We start from the raw sequence: 22,740 nt of genomic DNA, 5'->3' as shown, positions 1-22,740 counted from the left end.
GTTATATCAGTAAATAGAATAAGCAAAAACAAGCATCCATGACAACACACGCACGCTCGCACGCACACACCACACACCACACACACACACACACACACACACACACACACACACACACACACCACACACACACACACACACACCACACACACACACACACACACACACACACACACACACACACACACACACCACACACACACACACACACACACACACACCCACACACCACACACACACACACACACACACACACACACACACCACACACACACACACACACACACACAATGTTTAAATCATTGACTAAAGTACACAAATAATGGCCAGTTGGTGTCATAATTACTGTTCTGGCCAAGTCTTTTTTTTATAGTGTGCTTTGAGCTGACAGGCAGGGGATTCCAGAGGCTTGTGAATTTGGTCCATTATTAAACAGCAGCATGCTTTAGTAAATGATTATTGAGCTTGATATTATTTTCCAGACCTCAAAATAGTCTTCGTCATATAATTATCAAACATAAAGTAAAATTACACATCCTTCTTACTCCAGTCCAAAAGCATAGATTAACATGTAAATAAATATGTATCTATTCAAAATGGTAAAAATGTAATTCTTATGGTCTGTGCACTTGGTGACTTCAAAGTCCCACAGCACCCTTTTCAGTGTTACCTAAAGGACCAAACAAACTCGTTTTCAAATCACACATCATTCTGCAAAATGGAGATCAAACATCCTAATAATGTGCTCATTCTGGGGAGGCAGGGGACAGAAGGACAAATCAGGGATTAAGAAAAACAAGTTAATATCAACAATTTCATTACAAATCCTATTAAAGTAGTTTGTGTACATATTTTAGACTGTGAGGGTCTGCAAATGTGCTTTGAGCGGGTTACAGATGAAGAACAGGCTTTGTCCGTTGCCCACTCACATTCCTGACAACTCAACCACAGAAACCCAAACAGTACATGGACACGACACAGAAACGTACCACTAAGACCCCCCCCCCCCCCACACATATACACATTATGTTCTTGCTATCCTTGAACAGGGTAAATGATTTAAAGTATTTTAGATATGGTATTTAGCCTCCACATTTGAGTCCTATAGGTCATTATAAAATGCCTTTGCACATGAACAGAGTCATATTTTACATTCCTTTGTCTAACTGAATGTAGACCATAAAAGGGTAATTCAATCCTTATGTGTTTAGTCTCTGGGACATTGGAGTGTTTATAGGAACTTGTATGCAACTGTGGGTCAATCAAACTTGAGTTTTTTTGGTAACTTATTAAGTTACCGTCACATCACAGCTGTTTATCTTTCTTTTTTATCTGTCACACCATCATTGCTCATCCTTACTTTTATTCCTTTATGACCAGGCTTTAGAAATCCACGCCTTGTGACATGAATCTCACAGAAAAGCCTGAGAAGACAAAGATAACTGGAGAAATGATTCAGTAGATCCCTAAAAGCTCCATAGAGCAAATGTTGCTTTTGTTAAATTACAGCTGTACTGTACAGCTGTGCAAAGAATAACTTATAGCATTGCAGCATTGAGGGCCATTAAGTGTTGTCAAGGGAATAAGCAGGTATGAACTGAGGCTGTCCAAGGGCCAGGGGCGGGACTAAAAGGGCACCACATGCCTATGATTGGCCATCTCGTTTTCTCTCCGAAATGGCACTAATGTTCTCTCTCTCTCTAGTCCACCTGTGGGAATCACACTCATAACGGGAAAAGACGTTTTCCCATATTGTACTTAAGTTAAAGTAGCAATATCACAATGGAGTTATGCATTCAGTGCTCCATTATAGAGGGCTGGTTCCTCCTGTTTTAGACTATATTGAGTCTAGTTTATACTTCGTTTGGCTGGATTATTCCATAGTGTTGCATTATACCATGAAACCAACAGTTTAAAATATAATAGTATTAAAAGGGATAATATTTACCTGAACTGTTGTGAAATTACCTTTGAATTGCAACACACATTTTAATCCAGAATGAGGACATTTAAGGACATACATTGATGGTTACGTCGTTTTTAGAAAAACGCAAGGATCAACTACAAGTAACCAAACGCCTCAGGTAAAATAAGGGAGTTGTGTTAACGAGTAAATCCTATACCAGTTATACGAGGTGCACCACATTGAAAGTGATTTACACACTCAAGTCTGTTTTGGGGCGGTAGTTTTGTCCACTCAGCAATGTAACTTCCCATTTCAGCCTCACAGTGCTCTCTGTGCTCATTGTAGAGCTGCATGTGCCCCCCCCCATCCCATAAGACTTACACCGAAAAATAACTTTGAGTGCGTATCCAATGTGCTCCAGCTGGACGGCTGACGAAGACGACAGAGGGAGAGGAGCAGCTAGTGGATCCCGGCTGAAAAGTGAAGACGACTTCTCTGGAGCGACGGGACCGACAACAGCCTGACGCCAGCCCCGTGTTTAGGATCCCGTTTGGGGTGAGTATCCGCAGTGTCACGAGAACTCGGTTCCTATGTTTGTGTGACCGATGTGGATAAGGATTTTTGCCAAAACAAACAGTGGTGGAAAGTGTATTGATTTATTCAAGTACTTTTGAAGCTCTTACTGCTGTATTTCACTTTATCGCTGTACCTCTACTCCACTATGTCAAAGGGAAACGTTTAGCTTACTTTCTTACTTCTTCCTTTTAGAGCTAGTTAATGGTTACACTTTGTTAGAAGTTATTTAACAGTAAAAACAGGAATAGCTCCAACATAACCTCCTACAGCATCAAGTTACATTTACATGCATCTATAATAATGGCAACTATTAGAAATACTATATCAAGCCTCCTATATTGTTGTATTTACTCTTATTAACACTCCATGGGACCATAGGCGGCGCGTGAGGCTCAGGTTTGGGAAGGCTAAATGACTTTTTTTACCTGACGCTGCCCGCCTCCGGCGTCTGTAGAAAAGAGATCAACTCAGTGAAAGCACCGCCTGCTGACCAATCAGAGCTCAGTGTGCAGAGTTTAAATCTATCAAGTCACATTACAGGATAAAGGAAATACAGTTTAAACTGCCGTATGCAGAGAAGACGCCGACGTGTCGCACTTATCATTCATATCACATCATCAATCACATCATCGATCATATAATATCATATAGGCCTATCATATATTTCCTTATCTGAGTCAGCTTCTTGAGCCGTATCTGGCCGTGCAACACTCACAGTATTATTTTAAGCAACACATTAGGTTGACAAAACACTCAACTCAAATGTAATTAAAGTCAGATCCACTCGTGTCTTAGACGGGGCAGTGATATCAGTGACAGTGACGCTTTCAAACACTAGGTAGTTTATTTATTTTTTAACCTGTTCTGTATTCTTCTTGCAGCAACTATGTGGCTTGTATCCTGGATTATATGTTTAAGTCATGGATGTTTAAAGTTCATATTTGTCTAATATTAGTTTACTTTTCCTTAATGAAGTATGACTCTGCGCTGTCAGTACACGTGAACGCGCTCTCAGCTGGAGAGAGAAACCCTGGCTTGATTTACCGAGTTGATAACCAGCGTGTAGGACCGCTTAGCGAAATCTCGTTTGTTAGGGTTAGTTAAGATAACTCAAACATATCGTATGTTGAACTGGCTTCGTAGAAGAGGGCACAGGTGGCTGCATAGCAGCGCTAATGTCAAAGGCACAAACATTACATTATATTTGTATTTTACTAGAATGCGACAAAAGTATTTGGGAAGGCTTAGCCTTCCCTAGCCTACAGTACCCGCCGCCCCTGCATGGGACTATGCTTAAGTGGATGTATAATACTTTGCTTGATTAGACATTTAAGTAACATAGTATTATGCTGCTCAACGGGAGTTGCCACAAGATGCCAGAGTAAGAGAAGGTTTACTGTAGCTGCCACTCGCCTTCCGTGGCAAATTCTGCTATTTAACACTAGAACCGCCAGAGGTCGCCGTATACCTATATCCGCCAACGGGTAAAGTTTACCCGCTATTGATTTCCAAGGTACAATGTACCATACAGAACGGTGAGGTTTGATCGCACAGGGATGACATGTATACCAATATAATCTGTGAACTCTCAGTTTTTCATATTATATGTGACCCGCTCTATCGAAATCAGTCGGAAGTCGCAACGGCTCATTTCAGAATAAACGTGGATTTACGTAAAAAACTATTTTTTCAGAATATGATCTTTTATTTCCAAAATCATACGATAAATACATGTTTGAAGCTTGTAAAGGGACGAAGACAAGCACCTCTCACTCGCAATCTGCAGCAGCGCCGCCCCCCCTCCCTCCGGCTGAAATTATGAACGTAAGAGTATAGTGTAGTGCCGAGAGATATGGAGTCAGAGGCGGTGCATCGAAGGTGCAAAAGGGAACTTTAATGAGGAGCAGAAAAGGACATGTTGTCGGGTCGCAGCCCGGGTCGACAAGAGAGAGAGCCAAGAGGGCACACCTATTTATAGGTAACCCATAACATGTCCGTGTGGGAACAATAACCGCAACTGTAGTTCCAAGTATGAATTATGTCCCAGTGGTTAAATAGGTGGTCACCACACAAGCCCCCCCAGAATTCAAACATGGCAAAAAAATATATCCCCACGTCCGTGGAGGAAACATCACAAGGGCCGAGGAGGGTGGGGCCGCAGGTGAGGACCGGGCCATGGAACGGGCCACGAAAGGGGGCCGCAGGAGAGGGCAGGGGCCCTAACGCGGGCGAGGGCACCCACACCGGGGGCGGGCCGTCGTAAGGGGGCCGCACTAGGTGTTGCGGAGAACCCAGCAGGAAAGAGGGCAACCCGGCCGCAGGCAGACGCACAACGGCGGCGGGCATGAAGTCCTCGGCAGGCGTCGAGGTATCCCCGGAAGAGAGGAGCAGTCCCCCCGGGAGGAAGGAGCACAACCCGGCCGCAGGCAGACGCACAACGGCAGCGGGCATGAAGTCCTCGGCAGGCGTCGAGGTATCCCCGGAAGAGAGGGCAACCCGGCCGCAGGCAGACGCACAACGGCGGCGGGCATGAAGTCCTCGGCAGGCGTCGAGGTATCCCCGGAAGAGAGGGAAACCCGGCCGCAGGCAGACGCACAACGGCGGCGGGCATGAAGTCCTCGGCAGGCGTCGAGGTATCCCCGGAAGAGAGGAGCAGTCCCCCCGGGAGGAAGGAGCACAACCCGGCCGCAGGCAGACGTGCCGCGGCGGCGGGCATTAAGTCCTCAGCAGGTGCTGAGGCATCACCGGGAAGCAGGAGAGGCCAGACAGGGCCCCGGAGCGCGCCACCCATGGGCCGATGGAGCATGGGCGACGTCCGGAACTGTCGAGGCGAGAGGGGGTCCAGGAGTGCGCCACCCAGGCGTCGATGAACGTGAGTGGCGTCTGGATATCCCCGGAAGGCAGGAGAGGCCAAACAGGCTCCGGAGCGCGCCACCCACGGGCCGATGGCAGCATGGGCGACGTCCAAAACCGTTGAGGCAAGACGGGGTCCAGGAGTGCACCACCCAGGCGTCGATGATACCGTGAGTGGCGTCTGGAACCGCCGTCGAGGTGGTGAAAAAAAATGAGAGTGTCCACATCAGGTCAACCGGCTGGTCGAACCTCCTCTCCGGCACCGGAATAAAAAAAATTGTTAACAGTCAGATGTCAACACGTCGTTAGTTGCTAGCCGTTAGCTGCCGCTGCTAGTTGTCGTTAGCTGTTAGCCGTTGTTAGCTGTTAGCTGTCGTTGTTAGCCGTCGGTAGCTGCTAGTTGTCGTTAGCTGTTAGCCGTTGTTAGCTGTTAGCTGTCGTTGTTAGCCGTCGGTAGCTGCTAGCCGTCAGCTGCCGTGGTTAGCTGTTAGCTGGTGTCGACGGCCGCTAGCCGGAAGCCGTTAGCTGGCTGCCATGGGTAGCTGCTAGCCGTCGTTAGCCCCTCGTGGTTTGCCTCTAGTCGTCGTCAGCCCGCGCAGCCAGGATGTGCAGCCGCACACCCCGAAGAAACAAGCCCACGAGGTAGCAATCGGTTTGCTGGTCGACCCAGCAGGTCGTGCATCGTCCCCCTGCTGGTTGGAAAGCCGATGCAGGAACGCGAGCAACGTCCCCAGCTCTTCTGCGGGGCGCGCACCGAGCCTCAGTCCGCGTGCCGGTGGCAGCCACGGACGATTCCAAAAATCCCCGGCATTTCGAGAAAGAAACATGAGTTCCTTTTGCCGTGTTCGGGTCCGTCCCGGAAACTTCTCGAGACTTGTCAGGGTCACCAGTGTAGTGCCGAGAGATATGGAGTCAGAGGCGGTGCATCGAAGGTGCAAAAGGGAACTTTAATGAGGAGCAGAAAAGGACATGTTGTCGGGTCGCAGCCCGGGTCGACAAGAGAGAGAGCCAAGAGGGCACACCTAATTCAGATGATAAATATAACTTTGAAGCTTGTAACGGCATAATTACAAGCGGAGAACGGAGTAATTTAACATCACAGTAGGCATAACAACAGCCGGTGTTTCTCGTGAGGGTTTTCTCGAGAGGGGTCTGCCTGCAGACCTCCACTCTCAGGACAGTTCCGGTGCAGACCTCCACTCTCAGGACACCTCCACCATAGATATATATAAACACTAGATGACTCACCCGCGCTGCTGGCCAATGGAGACCGACGTTGCCACTTGGCCGCCATCTTGCTACAGGGAGTTCTCTCATTCATAACATTATGGTTTACTATTTAAATAACCATAGCTTGCTCAATTTTCAACCAATTTTCAAACGGTTTGGTTTTTTATAAATATCAAAGATGTAGTTATGATACTGCATACTTATAATCATGGACTTTCATATGAAAATAACATTAATCAGATAAAGCAATAGCTATACACACACACACAAGGTATTTATATTAAATATTTGCCGGTGTATATATTTCCATTTATTTTATTATATTGATAATATTTAAAATAAATTATAAAATTAAAATACATTTATATTTTATATATAAAAATCGGTCTCATGTTACCACTCTGTAAGCCAAGAGTTGTTAATTTAGCAATGCCTTAGCTTTAAGAACAGGGACACAACTAATGACAATAGCATATGTTGGTATATTATTTAGATATTCACACCTTTATCAGAAGAACCAAACCAACATCAAATGTGATCACAGACAGGCCAGTTCTGTCTAATTTATCACAATTATTTTTGACATGAGATCTTCATATCATCCTAGTTTTGTATTTAGTTTCTAGATTTGTAAACAAATCCAGAACCTTTGAAATATGTTATTGAAAAAAGACCAAGAATAATATAAACTGTACCATGTGTCCTTTTGTGTCCTTCTGTAGTCCATTTGTGGTTTGTCTTGTCTCACCCCGGCTGATATATCACAAAATCCACTGTTTAAATAGTTCCCTATATTGCTCCTATGCAATATAGGGAACAATTTAAACATAGACTATCCTATGTGTCCTTGGGTGTTATGAAAGGCGGCCCCCCAAAATAAATGTATTATTATTATTAAGAAGAACAACTTGGTGTGGTGTGGAGGGGATGTAGGAAGCAGGAGCAGGTGGGGAGAGATGGGACTTCAAGGTTATTTGTTTTAAATGTGTCTTGGAGATAAGGACCAGCTGCACACAATAAAATACAGTATAACACAAAACCAATAAGACACACGGTGACACATGGCACACCAACAATCAATCATCGTCCAGCCTCAGCTTTGGTATTCTTTCACAACCATGTTATGGGTTTATTAGACTGAGCAAACATAAACATATGTGGGGAACATAGTGCTGCGTCTCATGGAACATGAAGATTTAATAAATACATAGTAGGTGGCGATATATGCTCCTAGTGGTAGCGATTCGCCATTAATATATAAATATCAAAATATATATATATAAATAATAGTAATATGGAAATTAATATATTAATAATATCCCTTCTTGTGCACAGCGTCAGTGTTGATCCTCCAGTTCAGCCCATTGTCTAAGTGCACTCCCAGGTATTTGTAGTCCTCCACAACAGCCACATCCTCTCCCAGAATGCACAGGGGAGACGTCCTCACCCTCCTGAAATCAATGACCATCTCTCTGGTCTTGGCCACATTCAGAATACTCACAACATTAGGCTGAGGTTCATCTTCCGCTCTTCTTGAAGTGGTTGTGCTTCTTGTTGCTTCCGGCTAAAATAAACATTAAAGACATGTTGAGTGTTTAAAATGGGCTGTAATACACAACACATTATTTATTCCTAAACTTGCAGAAAGAAAAACTAAAGTGTGACATTTAATCACATATTTATATATCAATCTTATACACCTTGAATTGTTGTTGGCCAATGATACACATACCCTTTGAAGATGAGCTGGGAAGTTGAATATTGTTGGTACAACACCATCTTTAAGCCGGACAGTCTGCCCTGTCCGGTCAAATTCCTCACTCCTGAAGTGCTCACTGCAGAGCAGTGTCCTGTCACAGGAAACAAAACCGTCCCTTCTTAGGGCGAGTTCCCACTGCCTCCTCCTCTCTTTGGTTTTGGGAAACCTTAAAAACATGAGAAAGGTAGCCAGATATATAAATTATTGTCAACATGTTCCTCCCTTCTTTCCTTTAACATTAAGGGTAGGACAAAAATACACACCGAAATTATCATATTTTTGGTATGTATGCATGTATGTAGCCTATAGCCTACTTTAAGAATAAGACAACCACACTAAGAGTAATACAAAGGTGTCCAATAGAAACATTAAATAATTGTGTAAAGAAATGGTAACAACATATTCTAAAGAGGCTGGGTCAACAACAATCTTGCAATACTATTATCTCACATAGCCCCACTGATCCTGTGTAGCAGGACTTGTAATGTACATACATCCACTAAGTAATTAACGATTATCCTAATTTTAGTCATAATATTGTCATATCTTACACGTGAAAGGTGATCCCACGGGTTCTTGTTTCCAGACAGCGGCGATTGGAGCATCCGTAGGCTGCACAAAAGTCCGGCATAGTCAGGTACTTCTGTAAACACAAAGCCAGCAAATTCCTGTATCATAATGCAAGATGTTTTTAACAAGCCAAACCACTTGGAAGAAATCATGTGTAACTTAAGTTGTGTTGAAAAGAAAGAGCAGTTCTGCCTCTCCCACTGGTGTAAAGTTGCTGGGTCAACTTTGTAATACTCGGTCTCACTGACAGCCTCTTGTTATTAGCCAGCTAATAAATACAACCACATACACAAAGAAAAGCTGCAATTTCAACATGTCCAAGCATCCTGTATCATAGCCATGCTAATAATGTTTATAATAAACCAAACCGTTTGTAAATCAGTCAAGATTTCAGTGAGTTAAGAGTATTTTTGTGCAGATCACTCAACTTACAACAGCTACCATAACGCGAATCAGAGTAACTGTTAACTGTAGCAAGATGGCGGCCGGTCAGCTATGCTGGAAAATCTCCCATGAGCCATCTAGTGTTTATATATATCTATGGGCAGGCTCCCATGGTTTTCTCTGGGAAACAAACACAATACACACGAACGCAAAAATACACAAACACACACACGTATACACACACACACACTCGCGAGCTTCCCCTCCAAACGAAAATCAACACACTCTCACTCCCTAAGCATCCAATAGCGACGTTTGGTCAGTGTCCGTGGCGTCCAATTGTGACGCTCCTAGGCTCCTTCAGCGTCATAAAGGGATGCAAATAGCTTTCAACTGATTGCAATGTATTCCCATCTGCGTCGGGATGTGACGCTCATGGAAGCACGGCATTCGTTTATGCCGGATACCCTTAAAGGCAATGTGAGCGTCCATTCCCATTGGATAACGGAGAATTGTACACCCGGAAGTAAGTATTCCTCTTACTGTCGATTGATTTTACAGTGATATCTGCACTACTCATCGACTAAAAAACACCAGATTATCCTTGTTAATTACACAACATTGATTGGTTTAAATTGTGTGCAATGCTTTTGTATTTTTCCCCTTCGATTCGGAGAAACAAATATTTTTTCTGAGTAAAGGATGGCAGAAGACACTACACTACCCAGAATCCCCAGCTATGTCACATGATCTTCAAATTTCTCCCTGCATAAAAAGAAAACATGGCCGAACTTCGTTTTATTCTGGGTGGAAAATGCCTATTTTAAAGTTAGTTTGGCCATTAAAATGCGTTTTGATGTCATTTGATGCGAGAAATATGAGTTGTTATTTCAGATTATGTGTGCAGTGGATGTACATGATCTTTAGTTTGCTAGTTATTACGAAGATTACTTCAGGAAATCGCGACGTTTTCATTGTTACCAAGGTGGTTGCTAGGGACGCTGCTATCGATATTATTTATGTTATGTTGTGTAACTGTTTAATGGTGTTATCTTTATTGCTACCCCCTTCCCCGTCAATGTATAGTGTTGGTCCACAGCCTAAACATATTAGTTTAACAAAATCCGCATCTAAAGATAGCCTACGTTATTTTCCCCCTGTGCAATTCCAGTCTCACATCTCACAGCACATCGTCATTAACAAATACCGGAAACAGACCGAAAACATTTAAAAAAAAAAAAAATAATAATACTTTATTCCGAGTGTGCTTGCTTTTCTCTTTGAAAGTCATCACATAACGGCATTGTAATACACGGTTCGGCTGCATTACATATTACATATCTGCCATAGTTCTGTATTTATAGAGCCCTGATGAGAGGACAAACATGAGGAACTGAAAACGTGACGTGGATCATAAATATATCAGCCATTAAACAGCATCTTACATTTATTTTCACACAATACGTCTCCTTGCAGTATCAACACTAATTCGGCTCACTTTTATATTTGATCCAATTGGTAGATAGGCTGTATTTACACCATAAAGGTGCACAGCTGATATAAAGGGACACCTGGTGGTTAAAGCATGTTATTGAATTTAATTATTTTTATTATTAGATATTAATACGATCCCTATAAAGTATATTCATTACTCGTTATTCTCTACTAATAGTTAATTAAAGACTGTATGTAATGACTATTTTGCACATCCCTTTCAAGATTTCATGATTTTCTAAGGTTTATTGACATATCATATAGGCCTACACAACTGTGGTGTAGTTCTGCATTGAATGCAAAAACTTGGGTTGCAGGTTCCTCAATAGTGCATTACAAGACATCTATCAATATTTGTGCATACCTCCAGCAATGTTAACTATGTTGAAGCACTTATTTTAACTGATATTATACATAATGTATTATACTCTTATAAGATGTATGTAGATATTTCATCTCCGGCCTTGTCAGGTATTGAACAATCAATAAATAAAGAACACAGAATTGTTGAATATAAAACACAGAATTTGTGTGATTATACTAAATGATTTTCAAATAAACACAACTGCATATTTAACTGTTACACATGCTGATGTAACGCAAATGTTCCAACTTGGGATCAATAAAGTATATCTTATCTTAAGCTGATCGATGGCTACTGCCATATTTGCAAAATGTGCCTCTGAACCTTGACAAGTGCATGTTTCAGGCTTATCAATTAATGTAATGTAATGTAATGTAATGTTATCAATTAACAACAGGGTCACAAACATAAGACCAGCTGTTAAATAAAGCTCTTCTGACCTTAGCTGGCATGTGTGTATATATATATATTAATGCTACAACTCCCAGTAGAGACGTGCCAATAGCCGCTTTCACACCGCAGGACTTGCGGTACTTTAGTGGTACTTTAGTGCCGGCACTAAAGTACCACTAAAGTACCACGGCACTAAATCCGCCAGGGGGCTAGTGCCAATCGCATTCACACCGCAGTACTTTCCCTGAGGCACGATTACGCTGATGTCACTTCGTCTTCTTCTTCTCTGGGTTTACTGGCAGGCCGCAAAACCACTTCACGGCGAGTACAACAAAAAAACGAGAGAAGAAGAACTACACGGGGGGGTGGGGGTATAAAGCCCATCCGCTGTATGAGGCGTTTGTTTACTTTCCGACCTCAGACATGATGGAGTTCATAAGGGTAATTTACAAATAAAATACCCCATTATAACAATGGACTTTATCTTTATGTATTTATTATATATTACCCCCTCAGGCTGATTTTGGAAAAGGACATCAACCCTTGTTTGGTGTTTTTCCCTTATCTATCTAAAACAAATGACATGATAAATGACTTGTGTTTATGTGTGTAAGACTTGTGTTTCTGATAAATTCAACCACCGACACCTGTCTGCTCTCACATTCTTCTATTCTGCAAATTTGGGGTGGGACACAATAAATAATAATAATAAAGCTTCGCCAGTTTGTTTGTTTTATTTCACAGTCAAGACATAACAATAACGGCATCATGCTGTTCCAGGTGTGTCGTATGCATGTAAATTGAAGTTAAATAACAGTGTGAAATGTAAAATAAAGTGTAAGTAGTTTCAAAACAATGTAACAGTGGCAATATATATAGCAGCAGACACGCCTTAGTGCAAGTTAGGTGTCAGTATTAAAAAACAGTGGCAATATATATATATATATATAATAACAATAGAAAATCGTTACCACTCTTATTTTTGTGGTCTTTAATTTTTTTATAGTCCTGCCTGAGTTTCTTTATTTTTACCCGGCATCCGTGTGCACTGTGCACGATTCCCAGCTCAAGTAGCGAACATCGCTCAAAACATTTGGAGTTGGGAACTGCTTTCTGTAGAAGCTGCTGCATCCCGTCCTTGGAGTAAATTGCCAGAAGCGCTGACACTTCCTCATCATTCCACCACTCCGGTGTTGTAGTACGTGTGGTCATAACTGCTTTAAAGTACAAAAAAACTACTCGCTCAGGTGTGGATGTGGTTTTGTAGCGAGGAAAAAACGACGCGGTGGACCCGTTCAAATCCAGTTTTGGACAGTCTGCCGTGGTTCCATCCCATTTCAAGTGCTGTTCGAGAATCGGCTTAACCCTCGGAGCACACTCTCCAATCACAGAGCTTGAGGACTATCACGGGGTTTGTCAAACAGAGCACATGGTGTAGTCCAAACGATAGCTGGGGATTCTGGGTAGTGTAGTGTCTTCTGCCATCCTTTACTCCTGGGAATGGACGCTCACATTACCTTTAAGGGCAGCCGACATAAACGAATGCCGTGCTTCCATGAGCGTCAAATCCCGACGCAGATGGGAATACATTGCAATCAGTTGAAAGCTATTTGCGTCCCTTTATGACGCTGAAGGAGCCTAGGAGCGTCACAATTGGACGCCACAGACACTGACCAAACGTCGCTATTGGACGCTTAGGGAGTGAGAGTGTGTTGACGAAAATATCTTCCCTCCGTAGTATTTTGATCATTTTGATCGCGAAATCAATAGCGCGAGGAGCGCTGCATTTCTATGAGGTAAATATTACCCGCTGGCGGAAATAGGTATAAATATCAATTTTTTTGGCGATTTTTTCAATCTGACTTCATATTGACAATTTTTAACAAGACAGGGTGTTACATAACACACTTTCAGCAAAAGTCACGGACTGGGAGACGTTAATATTTTATTGAAAAAAAGTTACATACAATAAAAAAACAGCTGCGGGTAAAATTTACCCGTTGGTGGTTCGAGTGTTAAACCCGTATTTATCGTGTAAAATGTCGCTGTTTAGGCATGACTTTATCGAACTGATCTGTACACAGGACTGATGTGCGATCTCTATTTTTCAAAAATATTATACATTATCATTTCTATTCAATTTTACTTGGAGCATGGTTTGCTAAAATAAACAAACGTACTATATTTATGATGAAATATTGGCGAGTGAGGGTTGCAACGCCCTTGGCAATTGTCGCTTCTTGAGGGGAGTTTCCACTGCTTGCTATGATAAACCAGGTGTATGACTAGTAAAGACAAATAATTAATTAACAAATACATATGTATATGGTGTTATTAGAATTGGCTACAGACTTATGGCAGCTGTAACTGATTTCAGTTGCCACTGCTAGTGAGATGAAGGTTTACTTTATAAATTAGGCAAAGACAGTTATATTTGCCCCATGCCTTCAGCAGCAGCAGGCCATTCACTTTGATTTTATCCCGTTATGAAATGTCATCATTTCGACAATAAAGAAATACTACATAAACGTTATCTTCCACGTTTTATCGAACCATCTCCGTTTCTAACTTTCAATATTTAAAAAGAGATCTCTCTCTCATCTGCGTGCGGGGGCGGGGCCTCACGGTATGTCCACACAGCAGCTTCAGAAGAAACTTCCACCGCTTCCAACGCTTCTCTGCCCATTGACTTTGAATGGGGATGACGTCACTTTGCCTCGCTTTTCGCCGAACTGCATTGTGGGGGAGCGAAGCGAAGATTTCCAGGATGTCCAGGATCTCCAGGATTAAAAAATTGAGCAATGTTCAACTTTTGAAGCTGAGCTGGAAGCGCCAGCCAATCAAACACGTTTATGCAAATCTGATAGTAGAAGCGCTAGCCAATCAAACCGCGTGTAAGCAGGGAGAACCAGACCGCAGTTCATTTCCTCATATTCCAAACGAGAAATTACGGTAGCAAATCACCCGGTTCTTTATGACCAGAACTATTAACGGGATACAAACCGGAGGAACCAGGCATGGAGGGAGGTGGCAGAGACAGTGGGTGAAACTGGTAGGTTTTCGCCTGTTTGGGGAGTTTATATATATATATATTGCTCGCATAAAATCCCTGTTTTTTTTTTGCTTTGTATGTCGGGGGCGGGAGATTCATGTGATTGGTTGTTGGTCGTATTGCTCGCAAAAAATCCCCAAGCTGTCAGACACGCCCAGCTCCAAGATTTTCAAGATTTTTGAAAAGCTGCTGTGTGGACGTACCGTAACTTTGAATGGGGATGACGTCACTTTGCCTCGCTTTTCGCCGAACTGCATTGTGGGGGAGCGAAGCGAAGATTTCCAGGATGTCCAGGATTTTCAGGATTCCAAAGTTGAGCAATGTTCAACTTTTGAAGCTAAGCTGGAAGCGGCAGCCAATCAAACACGTTTATGCAAATCTGACAGTAGAAGCGCTAGCCAATCAAACCGCGTGTAAGCAGGGAGAACCAGACCACAGTTCATTTCCTCATATTCCAAACGAGAAATTACGGTAGCAAATCACACGGTTCTTTACGACCAGAACTATTAACGGGATACAAACCGGAGGAACCAGGCATGGAGGGAGGTGGCAGAGACAGTGGGTGAAATTGGTAGGTTTTCGCCTGTTTGGGGAGTTTATATATATATATTGCTCGCATAAAATCCCAGGGGTTCTTTGCTTTGTATGTCAGGGTCGGGAGATTCATGTGATTGGTTGTTGGTCGCATTGCTCGCAAAAAATCCCCAAGCACGCCCAGCTCCAAGATTTTCAAGATTTTTGAAAAGCTGCTGTGTGGATGTACCGTCACAGACATGCTGCTGCGCTGTGCACACAGTTCTGCCGCTAATGAATAGTAGGATACATTTTGTGAGGAAACTTTTCCACCAGTAATTCCAATAAGTATTCCAAAATGTATTCACTTCAGGTTTACGAAAGTAACTGTAATCAGATTAGTTGTTTTTCAAATGTAACGCGAGCTGAATACAGTTAAGCTACTTGATTTTTGTATTCTGATTACGTAACGCCGTTACATGTATTCCGTTACAACCCAACCCTGTGTACAGATCATCAGTCCTGTGTACAGATCAGTTCGATAAAGTCATGCCAAAACAGCGACATTTTACACGATAAATACGGGTTTAAATAGCAGCATTTTCCACGGAAGGCGAGTGGCAGCTACAGTACACCTTCTCTTACTCTGGCATCTTGTGGCAACTCCCGTTGAGCAGCGGCAGATGCCTCGGCAAGTTGTGGCATCTGTGGCATATGCCGGAAGTACTTGCCACTGCCTGCAGATGCCACGAAATGCGCTTGCTGTCTCTTCAATATTGGAGTGATCCAATATTCAAAAATGTTTGACCTACACACTTATTTTCCTTTAAAGAACTGTGTTGGGATTTTTCTTTTTTTTCTTGGGAGGGATAAAACTCTCATACCCTCCTGGATGTTTATGGAGTGAGAGTGTGTTGTCAAACAGTCAAAGCACACAGTGAAATGTGTTCTCTGCATTTAACCCATCCAGGAATCTAGTATAGGAGCAGTGGGCAGCTATTATACAGCACCCGGGGAGCGTCCAGTGCCCGGTGCCTTGCTCAAGGGCACCAGGTGAACTGGGACCTCTCCAAGTAGCAGTCCACACTCCATATTTTAGGTCTGGTCGGGGACTTGAACCGGCGACCCTACAGTTCCCAGTCCAAGCCCATACTGATTGAGCCACTGCCGGACAAATGTGGAAAGAGAATCAAACCATTCAGCCGTCTTTGTCATATTTTATTTCTTGCAAGAAAGTTGAGTCAGTCATACAGAGAGCATACAGTCTGCAGAGTGAAAGACAATAGAGTTTGGATTGCATATTTAAACAAAGAGAGAGGAGAAAGGGAGGGGGTGAGGTTGGTGATACTGAAAGGAGCATTCTGGAAGTTAGGGAGGCCATATCAGGATGTTCTCAGTTCACCTGAGTTGAAGGTCATACTGTTGGTGCACATAGAGTGTAACTAACAACATTGCAACAAATCTTCTTAATAAGGAATGTTCCCAAGCTTAGCTAAGATGTGTGATAAGTAGTAAATATTAGCAAATAAGAATCACACAAAGTACTTATTATGCAGATTGGTCCATTTCATTATAACATAGCCTATATCATGTGTCTTGATTATTGATGCATTAATGTGTTATCAAAGCTGGTAAAGGTGCAGCAAGTTTTAATGAATTTTTAGGCTGTAGGGTATCTTGTGAATTTACTCCAAGTGTAACTAAAGTCTCATTTAAGTTTTGATTATAGTTCACACCTTTAATCCAAATATTTTAAGTAACTAAAGGTATTCAATAAATGTAGTGGAGTAAAAGTGCACAATTTACCTCTGAATTATAGTGGAGTAGAAGTAAAAAGTAGCATAACATTGAAATACTCAAGTAAAGTACACGTATCTCAAAATGTTACTTAAGTACAGTACTTGAGTAAATGCTCTTAGTTACTTTACACCACTGATAATACATATATGAATACACACAACTCAGAACCCAACAAGAAAACTCAGACAGAACAACACACATTTAAAACTACAAGAACCAGATCACTCATGAATACTTGCTTGAGTTTAATGAAATGTAGATGTCACAGAGTTTTTCTCTTGCTTTGCAGGATCGGTCACCTGCTGCCTTGAAAGTGCTACACTGAGAAGTTGCATCACAATGGAGACACTCATCAGCAGCCCTGCATCGCACAACCAGTCGTCAGTGTTCACCACAATATTCAACTCGAGCTGTCGCTTTGATGAGGAGTTCAAATACATCCTGCTGCCTGTGTCCTACAGCCTGGTGTTTGTGGTGGGCTTCGTGCTCAATGCCACTGCTCTGTGGGTGTTCCTGAAGATGCGCCCGTGGAACCCCAGCACCGTGTTCATGTTCCACCTCGCCCTGTCCGACTTCCTGTACGTCCTCTCCCTGCCAACCTTGATCTACTACTACGCCAACCGCAGTCACTGGCCCTTTGGAGTGGCCGTCTGCAAAATAGTGCGCTTCCTCTTCTATGCAAACCTCTATTGCAGCATCCTCCTCCTCACCTGCATCAGCGTGCACCGTTACCTGGGCATCTGCCACCCAATCAAGGCGCTGACCCTTGTGAAGTCTCGCCATGCCCACCTGGTGTGCGGCATGGTGTGGGCCGTGGTGAGCGTGTGCCTGGTGCCCAACCTCATCTTCGTCACCACCTCCAGCAGGGACAATGACACCCTGTGCCATGACACCACCAGCCAAGGGTCCTTTGAGGAGTATGTGGACTACAGCTCTGTGGTCATGGTGCTCCTGTTTGGCATCCCGTTTCTGGTCATTATGGTGTGTTACTGCTTGATGGCGCGGGCGCTGTGCCGACCCAGACAGGGATTGTCTTCCAGCCAGCAGGGCACCGCCATGAGTCAGAAGTCCATTAGACTCATTATCGTGGTGTTGGTGGTGTTTGCTGTGAGCTTCGTTCCATTTCACATCACACGGACGCTCTACTACACCTCCCGTGTGTTAAATCTTGACTGTAAATTCCTCAACATTGTCAACTTTACTTACAAGATCACCAGGCCTCTGGCCAGCATCAACAGCTGTATTGACCCAATCCTTTATTTCATGGCTGGGGATCACTACCGGTCCAAAATGATGTCTGTTCTGAGAGCAAGAAGACAGACGACGAGCAGCCATACACCTGAACGTTCACAAACACAGCCGAAAAATCACCATGACATCGCTCTGATGTATAAAAACACAGCTCTTAAAGCCAGTGAAGATTCTGAGAAATAGTGGGAACTATTGAATGAATCTGAAGTATTTGTCTTCGAACATGTATAACTGCTCAAACTGTGGCCTGTTTGTTCTTCCTTTTTTTTTGCACTGAAAAATGTAGAAGATAATTAGTTTACTGTACCATTAACTTACAGTATATGCTTTCAATTCATCAATGTTGTGTAATGCCTGTGTTCAACAGGCATAAAGACCATGTTTTAATTTCCCTCACTCTTTTGAGGTTACTGTGTTTGTGTGGGAAGGAGTGTGAACTCTTTCCTTACTTACAACCCTATACCACAATTGGATTATAAGTCAAAACACAACTTATGAACGACAGTATTCACGCCGCTGTATACTGTACTTTGTGAGGGTAGAAAGAATAGCAGTATAAAATGGCAGGAGAAATCTTTACTTTTAAATGATGGGAACAGAAACTGAGCAACTTTGTTAGTTGTTCACAGGTGCCTTGAAGTAAATTATAGTAACTGAATTGTTGTCATCAATTTGACCATGACTGATCTAAGTATTAAAGTTAATTTCTGACCAAAGATGACAGACAGTCTGGCTATTTCCTCAGAAATGAGGAAATGATGAGACAATCCTTCCTGTTGTATCAACAATGTCAGTGTGTTACCCAGAAACTGCAGCTATGGTCAGTTCAGCTCCGGGTCCCAGCTGTTTTTGTCCTTCAACTTTCACAGCTGTCTTTTGTTTGACTGTGGAGTAAAAGCAAAGAGACGGCTCTGAACGAGACATATCTTTTCAAACCACCCACGCCCCATTCGAGGGATAAGAGATTTTCCTATTTTCCCTTTTACCTTTGGGATTGATACATGGAATGTTAAGCCCGTTTTTTTCTTGATGGTTTTGCAACATGTGAAAGCAGCGTTCAAAACTTAATTACAGAGCATTTCTCCCTCCGCACTGGTTTTTATTGTTGACATACTGTATGAATCAATGCTGTAGCAGATGTATTCATAAAGCTATATGCGTCACATGTTGTGCTTGTGATATTTGGTGTGAGCACTGTCTTTGAAGATTGTAATGACAGTTAGATATGTACTATAAAGTATTACATAATAAGTAACTGGTATGTACTGTATGCAATCATTATCACATTATGCAACGACTGTTTCCTCTCTTGCCAGGGTGAAAATCACTTGTGATATCACTAAGCTCTGAGTTCTTCTTCTTCTATAACTCGCACTCAGGAAAAGAGTGATGTAAAGTGATCTATGAATTTAGGGTACAGCATCATATCTGCCAGTTCTGAAAACCTTAAATACATGTGTTTAGTCAGACTGAAACTAACACAGCTCGCTGTCATTGAGGACAGTACTACTATCGTTAAGTACAATTTAAAGTGTTTCCCTTTCCTGGTCCTATATTCTTGTACTGTACTAATTCTGAAAGGGAAATATTGTATTTTTTTCTCCACTACATTTATCTGATCACTTCACTTAACTTTAAGATTCAGATGAATAGGAGAACATATAACAATAATAATCCATAAGTATATCTCAATAAAATAATATATACTTTTCTTACATGGGCTGTTGTGCAGAATGAGTACTTTTATTTTTGGTTCCTCATTATATTTAAAGTTTAAAAATGCAGGATGATTCGTAGAGTATTTTTACCCTGTGGTATTACTAAGTAAAGGGTCTGAGTATTACATGCACTACTGCTTGCTGTTACTGAATAGGTGCAGTGTACCTGATGTTGGAGAAGTGCAGGCAGAATTATTTTAAAATCTTCAATCAGTCAGAATGAGGGAGTTATGCGAAAGCAGAAGGACATGAGATAATGCCGATTGCATTATGCAGTGCTATGTAAGATATAGTTCAATGCGAAACACCAAACAAATTCAGATATTTAACTTTCATTAGAGTTGACTGTTTTGATATACTGCTCCATATTGTCTGCAAACAATGGATGATTAGACACAAATTACGTTGCCGGTCATTTCTGATCTCTTCAAAACTGAAGTTAATTACTGAGTGTATCTCAAAACTCTTTACTATAAGTAACCAGCCTTCAAAACGTTATTTTAACCAGCATCCAACTTTTATACTTCATAGTCAAATCTACCATCTCTTAGCATGTAAAACAGAAAAAGGAGACAGTGACTAAGATCTGATTACTTGACACATCCTCTAATTGTAAAATAATTAATTTTACAATTAGTCCCAGATAAACCCCAGATAAAGGTTTTTAAAAGTTTGCATATGTCAGCTCTGTTCCCTTTAAACAGTTCACCTCACTGCGAATGGCACATTTGCCTCTGCAGCTCATTCAGTCCTGTCATGTAAACTCATGAGCGCCTCCCTGTGGCGGGTGTTGACAGGAAATTGCATTCAGGTCATGGAAATTCACATGTTCAGTTGAGCGTCTGAAATAAAATTATCAGAAAACGTTTTGCAGGAAAACAAACAAATTATCTCGTCATTTTCGTGCGCTAAAAGTGCCCTTATGGATATTTAGGCCCTGGACGCTGTCAGAGACCAGAGGAAAGTAGCTTATAAACGCTTCAGAAACACGGTAAGATTTATGTTCAGGACATTCAAGCTATTAATCTGCTGAACAAACGCTGTGAATGTGTGAAGTTATAAAGTGTTTAACATTGAAACACTAACATAATGTAGCAGATGTAGGCCTTCATCAGAGCAGGAAGACACATCCATCGACTGGGCTTAAGTTGCAATACATTCATATGAATGCAACATTTCATATTAAAACTCGGTTTATTTTAAATCTAAGCATATCTGAGGGCAGTTTAGGAGCCTGGCCTTCTCTGGTATGAGTGGTGTTTGTAATTTGTCGATTGACACCAAGAGCAGGTGACGAGTGTTAAAATGGAGGCCACCCCTGATTAAAATGACCACGGAAAAGCAGAGCATTGTTGATATTGCAAACATGTTTTATTACTTAGCGAATTCCTCTAATCAACTTCATCTGATCGGTGCATTGTGCAAAGTTGTTGAATTACTGTTCTCAGCAAGTTGCATCCTCTCAGTTTGTATGGTTGACTTGCTGGCTTTGGCCTTGTTGTGTTGATCTCAGAAGAGTTAGCTTTTTGGAAATTCTCATTGAAGGATTAAAAGCATCTGGATTGAATTGAATAGTATTGAGCTAGGCTACATTACTTTTTAGTGACTTTGAACGTGTATGTCATACTGAAGGAAGAGTCCCTCTCTAATGAACAGTTTAATACACTGACATGCATGACCATTAGGCCAAAACAACCAGGCCTTGTTGTTTTTATTAGTTTGTTATATTATGGAGGTTAATTTATTCCCAACTCGGCTACTAAAAGCCTACGTTGAAAAATTGCCAACATTAGACCTCTTTGTCTCATTCATTCTCATGCTAACAGAGTTGTTAACACTTGTGTGCGTTGTAGGATCGGAAGATACATTCCTTTATCAATAAGAAGAAAGTTATTGTTCTCTTGATATTGCTGCTTCCATGTAGGCTACTATGTTCTTAATGGCTAAAATATTGCTAGGTGATACAGCGAAGAGAAGCCTTTTTCAAAGTGTCACCGACACCGACATATGTTCATAATGATATGTTCTTAATTTGCTGCCACATATCAAGCGGTTTAAGGATTATGTCAATATTGATCTGTCGCTGTATTTCCTTTGATTATGTTTAAGATGTCAGGGTTGTTTGTGATCGGGCCTGACCCCACGCCTGGTGGACAGCCACGCGGGTATTTTTCGCCCTTTTCAGTATTTCTGTTTTCATGTTTATTTGTTGAATTTGTGGGAAAACGCTAATTGAATAATTTAAATTAAGGAGTCTATCATTTGCAGTTTAACGGGAAAAATATATAATATGTTAATGAAACGTCTTTATTTAATTTTTTTACGATGCAATTATTTGATCAATAACTTTATTAGCGGAGCGGTTGTCACTTTTATTGTGGCAATGCAGTAGGATTGATTTGTATAAACATAGTTTTCAAATAATGATCGTCCCAAAAACTAATCGAAAATAACATTAAATCAACGCATTAGATGGACTTGTCTGTTGTAACATGGTGGAACATTCCATAAATTACCATTACGTGAAAAAAATAAACAAAATAATGCATTGTTTATGCCATGTGGTAAACCTATTCCTCTAAAACATTTAATCCAGTTGCATTACCTCTGCACTGTGAAAAAGAAAGCAATCGCTTTGTCATTAAAGTTTTCAAATGTATTAATCACTTCGAAATAATGCTTTGCCATATTCAGCTAATACAAAACGTAAAGAAAAATCTAGATTTTAATTGGCATTGGATCTGTGTGTCTGGATTGTCTCGGGTTACTTGAATTACTTGCAGGACTATATTTTTATTATTTCCGACCATCGTGCAGACATCATTGCTGAATAAAACTCTTTATGTCCTCCGGCAGTGAGGATGGGCTCAAGGACGC

General features: G+C 41.8%; 1 protein-coding gene and 1 long non-coding RNA gene across 2 annotated transcripts; one reads left to right on the top strand and one right to left on the bottom strand.

The window, feature by feature from the left end:
- The first annotated feature begins 2,210 nt into the window (after positions 1-2,210).
- LOC117453488 (P2Y purinoceptor 4-like) lies at positions 2,211-19,862 on the top strand. The gene is made up of 2 exons (XM_034092302.2): positions 2,211-2,461; positions 17,184-19,862. The coding sequence occupies exon 2, from the start codon at positions 17,234-17,236 to the stop codon at positions 18,326-18,328; it is 1,095 nt and encodes a 364-aa protein (XP_033948193.1). The 5' UTR covers positions 2,211-2,461; positions 17,184-17,233; the 3' UTR covers positions 18,329-19,862.
- LOC139434581 (uncharacterized) lies at positions 7,892-9,563 on the bottom strand. Its single transcript, XR_011643904.1, has 3 exons — positions 8,876-9,563; positions 8,298-8,490; positions 7,892-8,129 (listed from the first exon to the last, which is right to left on the bottom strand). It is a non-coding gene; the product is annotated as an uncharacterized lncRNA (long non-coding RNA).
- Positions 19,863-22,740: the final 2,878 nt, after the last annotated feature.

Source organism: Pseudochaenichthys georgianus, chromosome 10 (genome assembly GCF_902827115.2).
Source record: "Pseudochaenichthys georgianus chromosome 10, fPseGeo1.2, whole genome shotgun sequence".
In the NCBI taxonomy this organism is placed as follows: Eukaryota; Metazoa; Chordata; class Actinopteri; order Perciformes; family Channichthyidae; genus Pseudochaenichthys; species Pseudochaenichthys georgianus.
This window is presented reverse-complemented; position numbering and strand designations above follow the sequence as displayed.